Below are 10815 nucleotides of genomic sequence, written 5' to 3'. Positions count from 1 at the left end.
AGCAGCTGGAAGCCATGTTTGCACATAAATGGGAAATTTAATATAAGTGTGGATTGCTTATGTGACCAATACACTGAAAAATTATACAAAAGAGATGAAAGAAGGACAGGTTCAAAACAAAAATAATAACCACAAGGATGTATGTAACTTTAAGTAGATGATGAAGACATTCTAAACCTTGGCTCAGTCATATATCAAACTGCATATTGTTGTCAAGAAATCAGAATAAGCATTGTAAAGTCAGCTATGAAGACCAGATAATGCTTTCATATACAGTGGTACCTCGGGTTACGAAATTAATTCGTTCCGCGGCTAATTTCGTAACCCGAAAAACCTTCGTAACCTGAATTGCCATAGGCGCTAATGGAAAAAAAGCCGCGGCTCCGCCGCGGCTCCATTGAAAATAGCGCCGAGGTTTTTTCGTAACCCGAAAAAACCTTCGTAAGCTGAAACAATAAATCCCTATGGGATTTTTTCGTATCCCGAAAAATTCGTAAGCTGGGTAATTCGTATCCCGGGGTACCACTGTATCATTCAATACCAATGCTACAATACTGCTAATTTCTGGTCAGTGAAAAAAGATGTCAGGAAGGGTATTAACTCATTTGAAATGTGGTACTGGAAGAGAGCTACGGATACAATGAACTGCCAAAATGATAATTAAACAAGACCTAGAACAAATCAAGACTGAACTTTTACTAGAAGACAAAATGACTGAGGCTATTGTATGACGTCTCTTCCTTTCTTTCTTTTTTAAAGATCCTAATGCTTAGAAAAGTGGGAATAGGAAAAGAGGAAAACTACATTATAGGGAGACAGACACAATCATGTAAGCCAAAGCCCTAGATTCACAAGTCCTTAGCAGAACTGTTAATAACACTGTGTCCTGGATGACACTCTTTAATAGGGTCTTTGTATGTTGAAGCTAATGTTTCAGCAAGTAACAACAACAACAACAACAACAAAATAACAATATTAAAGTAAGTAGTGAAAACCTTAGGAAAGTCTAAGATTTCAAGTTATAAAATTATAATATAAGGCCCATGGTATGTTGGATAAGATACATTTATACAATAAATAATTCATACATGGTTGCTTTAGGCCCAATCAATCTATACATGAGAAGGAAATATCTTTGAATACCATGGGTTTCTTTAATGCCATCAACAATATGGATGAAGTATCCTTGACCACAGTGGAAGGCTGCCGACGTATAGCTATGCACAAAGATCTATCATGCTGAATATTTTTTTTATTTTTACATTATGTTATTTATTACAGTTTTTAGTCACATTTGTTATTATTATAAACCCCTTCTTTCCTCTAACGAGGTCAAGGTAGCATATTTGACTTTCTTCATAACATCCCTGTGAGGTAAGCCAGGCTTAAACAGCATGAATAATGACTAGACACTGGATCTCCAAAGCAGCAAATAGTTATGTAACGAAAAATTAAAATGTACTCAATCTCAATGTAGATTGATGTTTCAGTACATCAGTATCCCAACCAGAAAATGATCACCTATTACTTTTTACATTTCAGGATTCAGTCTCACCCCCTCCCCTGCAATCAGAGTTCCCCAATGATTTTGTACAGGATATGTCTCTACACAGAAACCCTGAGAATTTTGTGATTTATTTATTTATTTATTTCCAAAAAGAAGTTATGATATGCAAAACAAAAAAACAAAAGAAAAGAAAAACCACACAACCTCTTCTAATTTCTAATTTCAATTAATTGAAAAAAATTAACTAAGGTTTAAACCCATGGCCTTGGTATAACATTCTAATAACTAAAACCACATTGTTTTCAATAGACTGATCACATTTTCAGCTGTCTTCTTTTCACACATAATTTTTCAGTTACAGTGAGAAAAAGGGGAAAAACAGACTGACTCTTTGAGCCAGCTTGGGGGAAGTGTAAGAGCAGTGTTTAGACGTCATATGTTCCGATGCTGCTCCCAAGCCGGTGTTACAGGCAGCTTTGTGGCACTCCAGCGGTGCACCAGTTATACACCGCATACCACAGGAGTGCCACAAAGCCGTGGCAGTGGCAGAAAAGCAAAGTTTTTGCCAGCTCAAAAAGGAACAGCATTTTGCCACTCCTTTTTTGGGCCAGCAAGAAGGCAGACCGGGGCCACGACATGCAGTTGCCACGGCCCCAATCTGGCTTTCTCATGGGCATCTGTTTCAGCCCTAAATGTGATTTGAGAAAATCTGTAAAAGAAGGAGATGAAGCCTTATTTGTTGGTTGAATTCATTCTGTTGGACACAGCTTTTACACGTTCCTTATCTTTATTCAATTCTTGCCTTCAGCCATACACACGGTCTCCAACTCAATCACCTAGTACTTTGAACAAGATGTGTTGATATATATCTTTAAATTGCATGTAAAACTGGGATTTTCTGCTCTTGTGTCAAAGTATTTGGCCTCTATGCACATTTACTTACATGTTTGGGATGTAAGTTTGGGACACCATTTACTGTTCTGCTATGCTGAACAAAATGTCTTGGCCCAACCTTGCACCAATTTAACATTTTAAGACGATACAAGAAGAAAAGGCATGGGAAGAGTAACAGGTTTCTTTATTTTTCTATTGTATTATGTAGAATCACCAAATAAAAGGATATGATTTAATTATTAATTACAAAATATTTTAAACTAAAATAAACTTACAATTTATATAATCTGTAAGTTCCTTCTAAAGTAATAGCATGTTTGAAAGAGAATGTGCCATTTGTACCAAATAGCTGTTTGATAGATGTTCTACGGACAAAAAATAAAAACAAAGCTACAACCATCATGTTTTGCTGTCTCAGAACAGCTAGAAAACAGCTATATTGAATGTTTTAAAAATTAATTTCAAAAAGCAATGATTATTGTGAAGTTCAAAATTATTGGGGAGGAGGCAGCTTTATTAGTGTCACTTAACATCTCTGTTATTGACAGGTAATGAGAGTAAAGGAAAAGTAGACAAAACCACTACATTAAAATGGTGGGGTGTTTTTTTTTTTAAAAAAATAAGAATAAGAAACTCTTCATATTGATAGTGGCATATCGGAAATTCCTTACACATCATCGGTTATCAACAGAAATGTAAAGATGAATGTGAAATGTTGTTTAAAACCATCCTGTCTTTTTGAAAAATTTTCACTCATCTCAAGATCCAGAAAGAGGAGGTGAAATAGAAATTAACAGTTTACACACACACACAGAGAGAGAGAGAGAGAGAGAGAGAGAGAGACGGAAGGAGGGAGGTACAAAGATAAGAATATTGGAACAAGGATAATGCTTTGTTAATTTTGCTGTGAATACTCTGTTCTATAATGAAAAATCTACTTTGACCTCAGCCACCCAGAGAAAGAGTCCATTCTTCATGTGTGGTGGATCTGTTCTTACCTCTTTTTACCAACTACCATAAAAACTATCTTGGTAGCTTCTTTCTTACCGTCTGGAGGGAAAGAGACATGCCTTCAATGTGCTGATGAATATGGAGGGAAAATTGTAAATGTGCAGCATTCACCATCCTCCCAATTTGAGCAACATCCATGGCAAAAGGAGGGAGGTATGGAAGCACTGAAATTTATTTGTTTCCCAGAGGGAAAATGAATACAACAATCTAGCTCTAGCCTCACATCTGCTCTGTTTGCAAGTGCCTAAGAAAATTTGGGATAGACTAGAGGTTAACTATTAAATACCCTCAGTATTTGTTCATATGATTCCCCCTTATCTTACCTTATTGCCAATGATGCTATAAAAATCAGCTGAAAATTTTGTTTTTAAGTGTAGTATCAATGTTATTAGTTTTTTTTTACTCTTTTACAATTGCTTGACTCTTCTGCCCTTACTGAAATGTGATAGAATCTGATGTAGAAAGAATCATAGAATCATAGAATTGTAAAGTTGGAAGAGACCACAAGGGCCATCTGACAGCCCTTACTGTCAGGAAGTTTCTCCTAAAGTTGAGGTGGAATCTCTTTTCCTATAGCTTGCATCCATTGTTCTGGGTTGTGTTCTCCGGAGTAGCAGAAAACAAGCTTGCTCCCTCCTCAATATGACATCCCTTCAAATATTTAAACATGGCTAATATATCACTTCTTAATCTTCTCTTCTCATATAGAAAACATATAGAGTCCACAGATCAATAGACTTAATGAAGAAGAGTACGGCCCTCAGTCTGAGCAGGACAGTTGAAGATAGGATAGTTTGGAGGTAGTTTGTGGTTTTTTCAGGCTATGTTTTAGAAGAGTTTATTCCTGATGTTTGATGTTTTGCTAGCATCTTTGACTGGCACACACACACACACACACACACACACACACACACACACACACACTCTGTGTGACCCTGGATAGGGAGGAATTTCCATGTTAATCTGTATATTGTTCTGTTGTTGATGGCAGGGCCTCAGGGTGAGAGGATATGCAAAGCAGAATAGTGTCTGCTATTTGGTGATCATTATCTATTGGGAAAGCCCCTGACTCTGAGTGGTCTCCCATTTGCATTTGCTGAGTCCTCATTTTGCTATTTTTCAGGACTGGTAGCCAAATTTTGTTCACTTTAAGGTTTTCTTCTTTCTGGTTGAAATTATCCAGATGTTTATGGATTTCAATGGCTTCCCTGTGCATTTTGACCTGATAGTTGTTTGCATGGTCCAGAATTTCAGTGTTTTCAAACAGCATTTTGTGCCCAGAATGGTTTGTGGCAAGTTCTGCTACTGTTGATTTTTCCGTCTGACTCAGTCTGCAGTGTCTCTCATGTTCCTTGATTCGTATTTGTACAGTGCATTTGGTGGTCCCTAGGTAGACTTGTCCAGAGCTGCATGGTATGTAGTAAACTCCTGCAACTGTGAGAGGGTCTCTCTTGTCCTTCGCTGAGTGCAGCATTTGCTGGATTTTCTTGGTTGGTTTGTAAACCATTTGGAGGTTATTTTTCCTCACCAGTTTCCCTATTCTGTCTGCTACTCCTTTAATGTATGGTAAGAATTCCTTCCCTTTGGGTGTTTGCTTGTCTTCACTCCTCTGGTTTTTTATGGGTCTGACAGACCTTCTGGTGTCTGAGCTGGAATAACCATTAACCTGTAGAGCCCAGTCTAGGTGCTTCAATTCATCTTCGAAGAAGTGGGGTTCACAGATCCATTTTTTCTGGCCTACCAGTGTTTTTATTGAGCTTCTTTTTTGTCCTAGGTGTGGGTTGTGCAGGTATCTGTCCATCTGTGTAGGTTTTCTGTACACTGTGTTTACAAACGTGGATTCTTGGAGGTATTTCACTTAAGTCAAGATCAACTTGAAAACAGTTAGCAACAACTAATTTAATGTTCACCTGTTTCTTTGAGATGAGATATAACAGCCTTTAGGAGCTTAAAAAAAAACAGGAAATGTATCTCATCCATATTATCCACACTCCCATTTATTTTCACTGTAGACATGGATTTTCCTATAAAAAGTGCAGTAAGATTAAAAAAAAATAAAAACAAAACAGTGCCCAAAATAAGAGAGTAATCTGATGTATTTAGGACACAAAACTTCAAAATCTTCCAAAGCTCCACAAGTTTTAGAACTTTAATATTTGATTAGAAGTTAAAAATAAAACACTGTTAAAAATATTAAATGTTTTATGTGGATTTTATTTTTATCATAATGCTTGTCATTAAGGCAAAATGTTAAGCTGTAACTTTATATTATTTTGGATCATTAGAAATATTAGTGTTTTTATCCCTTGCTAATGATGAATTAATAAGATATAATGTACTCTCACACATACTTCATATGAACAATCATCTGGAAAACTTTGCCTAATATTTTATTGCCAGCAATTCATAGTCACTAATGAAATTTATGAAATAATTAAAAAAAAACCAAATTGATTTTCCCCACATAAATAAAAACTATGTATAGTATTTTCCCACACTCTGCATCACCATCTACAACTGTGACATCTTTTTCCCAGATGAAAGAAAGACAGAAAGAAAGAAAGAAAGAGAGAGAGAGAGAGAGAAAGACATCAGTAGACTTGTTCACAGCTGCATGGTACACGGTAAACTCCTGCAGCTGCGGAGTATTGACTCCCATGTAAATACATACAGAATTCTTTTGAAATTCCTTGTTGTTGTTTTGTGCCTTCAACTAATTTCTGACTTACAGCAATCCTAAAGTGAACCTATCATAGTTTTTTTGGGGGAGGGGGTTGACATGTTTCTTCAGAAGGGGTTTGCCATCCCCTGAAGCTGGGAGTGTGTGAATTGTCCGAGGTCACCCAGTAGGTTTACATTATTGAGATGTGATTCAAGCCCTATTATCTGGAGTCGTAGTCCAATTCTCAAACAACTACACCACCCTGGCTCTCATTAAAATTCTTCTTTCCCTGAAAATGTGTAGGGAATTTGTCTCTCTCCAATTTGGTCACTTTAGGATTTCAAGTATCCATTTGCCACATAATTAGTTGCCCTGCTCTCACAGTTTAAATTTCTTATATGCAGATAATCACTCTGAAGGAGCAGTTGTCTTGGCAAATTTCTTATGTACGTTCAAAATAAAAATGATAAAAACTAGTAAATTTATAATTAATATACTTACACTTCTATATTTTACAATATATTCCAAAATAGGTGCTCCTCCATCATCTTGTTTTGTTATGCTAAGTTTAAAGCTTTTATCATTGCTTGCTTGACCATGAATAGATGGTGGGCTTGGTTCACCTGAAAAGCAAAATGATAAAAATAATTCAATTATTTTATGATATATGATTATTATTTCTAAAGAGAGGACTTGCTTTCTGGCAGAACAGCAAAACTGTGAATTAAATTATAAGGATGAGCACTGTTTACTTAATAATGAGTATTTTTTACAAATATTCCTTACACACAAAGGGAAAATTTCGGGTTTGGTTCCAGTCTCCCCCCCCACACACACACACTAGATACCAAAAAAGATGGATGCTTGGGTCAATATTTAATATTTAAAATTATTTGGGTGATAATATACGGGCACCAAGACGTCAGTTTTCTTGCACTGTTTCCCAACTTCCCATCACTAAGGCTCTGCCAGAATTTTTCTACCTTCTCAACCTTCCAGCACAAAGCCTCTGCCAAATTTTAAACATCTTTGTCACCGATCCATGTCAGGGAAGGGCTTCAGGAAGAAAGGGGCGAAGGAGTGTACTGGCAGGAAAAGGGTTTAAATTCTGACAGAGGCTCCTTTGAGAGAAAGAGGGGAATGGATTGAGGAAAGAGTTTAAATTCTGGAAGAGTCTTCCTTATGAGGAAGTGGAAATTGAGTGATGAAGTTTTAATTCTGGCAGACTTACTTGTCAGATGGTTGGAAATGGAATGAAGCAAAAGTTTAAATTTTGGCAGCAGTTTTGTGATGTGAAGATGGGAAAGAGAGTGAGGAAATTGTTTAAGTTCTGACTGTCACTTTGTGGTGGGATTTACTTCTATGGGAAAGGGAGGCATTCACTTCCCTGGGTCTTGCTATGGTAGCTTCTGCTATTGCTCTGAGACTGCTTCTCAGCATGGTCATCAGAAACAAACAAACACACAAACAAATGTTTCTTGATTTCAATCTGCATTTGCCAGTATCTGTATCCACAGATATTGAGGGTACATTGTATATAAATCAAATACAATTGTGTAGACTCAATGATCCAATAGGAACTTGATTATTTATTTATATATCAAATTTATATCCCACTTTTCTCCTGAGATAGGATTCAAAATGACTCAGAAGTTTCATTGATTCAATGGAATCTGACTAATAATTGAATTTAACCACAGAAATTTAGAATTGGGTTGCAATTAAAGGAAAAACTAGGTAAAAATAATGTTATGGTTCTATTGAAAAATTATATCATCCTGAAAGTTGGGCTTCTACAAACCAGCATGAAACGCCAGCATCAGGGTGCAATGGGGGCATGACATACCCCAACTCCACCCCGATGTAGCATCATACTGCACAGCTGCCTGCCCGGTGGGTTGGTGTCACACCATTTCTTTGACGCAGTGTTTTAGATGTACTTTGCCGAAGAAACGCCAAAAAGCTGCTGCCGCAGTGGCAAGAGCACCTTTCGCCACTCTAAAATGTAGTGGTAAACTGCCGGATCATACCCATGGCATATGGTTGCTGTAGCCCCAATCCGGCACTGAAAGGGGCAGTGGGACACCACTCTATTGGGGCGGTATGTAGAGCCCCAATCATCTTACAAAAACAGAGTACCGATTAATGCCAATTCAACTCTTAGTATACTGTATTGACAAAATTAGCAAAACATCTAGCAAAGTAAAATGTATATTTCAAAAAACAATTTTTATTTGTGTGTGTGTGTGTGTACTGTGGTATCACAATACCATCAATTACTATTACAACTCCTTGACTTTGTTTGGGACTTTATCATCTTACCTCATTAAGTTGTTTGAATTAGAAAGAGGCTTTCAAAGCCGCAATCCATTTCTCACAAGTGTGCATCCAAAGCTCTATTCATGGGCAAGTACATCACAATATGATATTTCTCTTTCAGGAGGCAAAGTTTGCATCTTTGTATACATGGCCAGTTGTACCACAAAGTGAAGTGAAATTGTTACTTTGAGTGGTAGATATGGAGGTTAGTGAAGACCACAAGCCCATGCCAGAAGAGCAACATGTTCCCCATACTGATGCCCCCAGAATGAAGCATGAGGACAACAACATGGGTGGGAAAAGATGGGTAAGAGAGGATTGAGAGGGGAAAGATGAGACTAAAGGAAGCAACTCTCTTTGTTCCTCATGAGCTGGGACAACTTGCCTAATCCTTAACATATTTAATGCTAAGCAGAGAGACTCTGGAGGCATAGGAGCCGAGCTGCTGAGGGTGTGGTAGACAAGCAGCACTTTAAAAAGCTTCCTTGCCACCCCAAGAACCACAACCTGCCTCTCCTAAAAACACCAGGGACCAGCAGAGAAACTCTGGAGGCACAGGAGCCCAGCTGTTTTTCCCTCCTATGGTCCTAGATTGTAATGTTTTATGATTGTGTATCGTTTACATTATTTTTAGGATTGGGATGGAGGATTGAGAATGGAGATTATTTTCAATTTAATTGTTTTGTTTGTTTATTCCTATGTAATTTGCTTTGTTAATTTTATTGCTGCTGTGAATTGATATTCATTTTTTGCTATTTATTGCTATTGTGAATTGCTTCATTATTTTATTGTTATTGTTTATTTGCTTTGTACTTACTTTATTGTTGTAACCTGCCCTGATTCCTGGTTATTGGGCAGGTTATAAATAAGCCCTTATCATCATCATCATCATCATCATTAATGTCCCTCTCTATCAAAAATTTCACACAGAAGTCAACTTATAAAATTATTTTATGGATTTTATTTTTCCATTCCGAAAGTACAAATACTCTGAACAGTTTTTTGAACAGCAGGAAAACACCGAGAACTGGAACCAATGAAGAAAAAGAACGTTACAACTTTTTTGTACTAACTGTTGCACTGCTACATGACCCTTCTTCTTATATAACATGAAAGCATCTGGTGATAAAGAGTGGAAATAAATACAAGTGCATAAACCATATTCATGTTCTTTGCAATAAAAAAGTATTAATGTCCTCTTCCCTATGGTTTTCTTGATTCTAGCCATTTCCCCTTCTAAAAACTGGCCTATAGAGAACCCGTAGGTACACTGATATTTCAAAAGAAGCTGCTCTAGAAGGCTGTTGTGAATATTGGAGAGAAACAGAAAGGCCAAAGAATGATACAATAATAATAATGAAAAGAAGAAACAAAAACTTGAGGCCTGAAAAGTAGATTCATGATCCAAAAGCAGTTATGGTTGTATCCTGTTTTAAGTTTAAAAGCTAGAACCTGTTTGTAGTTAGAATCTTAAACAATAATGAACAATAATGAACACATAATACTATCATAGGATCTCTGAAAAGGAATTCATAATTTTTTAAAAATTTCATCAACATATTTTTCCTAAACCAAGAGCTGAAAGTTGTATATTGAATTAATATTCAGCAACTATATTAAGTCAGGATAGAATTACCTTAAACTGTAAACATGTAAAATATAACTGGCAGAAATCTTCTGGTGCAACCAGGAATCCTGCCTTCACAATTACTCCTGGCTCGGGAAAAATAGGCCATATCCTCACAGTGCTATGTTTGCAATGGCTTCTGTGAAAAAAACCGATGTAATACATGCAGTTCATCATCACATCTGCCTGTTGATAGTACAGAAAGGCTAACTGTGTTGATCACAATTGTCTCACCATAAGGTAAACAGGAAGTACAAGCTAGATCCTTGGATGTGGAAGACAGAATGTGTTATTGGCAGTATGTAGCTAGTTCAAAAAGCTGTTTTCTCTTTATTATTATATGGCTAGACACTTGCAATATGCTGTGAAATGAATAATTATTTGGATTTATTTGCAGCATGTATAGAGTGTGCTGTACAGTTTCTATACAAGTTGCATTATGCATAGAATATGTTAATTCTATCATAACAGGATTCCAGATGATTTTTCAGTAGGGTCCAGAGTGGAATCCAAGAAACTATTTTCTAGACTAGAGAGTTTAACATATTTAAACTGCATGCAAAAATCAAATACAGTAATGTATGATCAATAGAATTTGTGGTTCTGCTACAAAAAATTGTTTGGCTTGACTAGATGACACAATTTAGAATAAAGTTTTTAAGGACACTGACCCATTAATGGCATCATTTTCCTGTCATTCTGTAAACTACTTCCAGACATAAAAGAGGAATACTCAGATTGGTCTCTGGGATGTTAGGCATGAGAAGGGCTGGAGGCAGCATCATCCAAAAAACC

At 36.7% G+C, this 10815-nt stretch overlaps 1 protein-coding gene across 1 annotated transcript in view; it reads right to left on the bottom strand.

The window, feature by feature from the left end:
• Positions 1-10815, bottom strand: part of NCAM2 (neural cell adhesion molecule 2) — a 290517-nt gene that overhangs the window by 57369 nt on the left and 222333 nt on the right. Inside the window, exon 14 of the mRNA XM_042459409.1 lies at positions 6576-6697. Within this exon, the coding sequence (XP_042315343.1) occupies positions 6576-6697 (122 nt within the window). The remainder of the gene's footprint in view (positions 1-6575; positions 6698-10815) is intronic.

This window comes from Sceloporus undulatus, chromosome 3 (genome assembly GCF_019175285.1).
Source record: "Sceloporus undulatus isolate JIND9_A2432 ecotype Alabama chromosome 3, SceUnd_v1.1, whole genome shotgun sequence".
NCBI lineage: Eukaryota > Metazoa > Chordata > Lepidosauria > Squamata > Phrynosomatidae > Sceloporus > Sceloporus undulatus.
The sequence above is the reverse complement of the archived record's forward strand: the minus strand, read 5'-3'. Positions and strand labels throughout refer to the sequence as shown.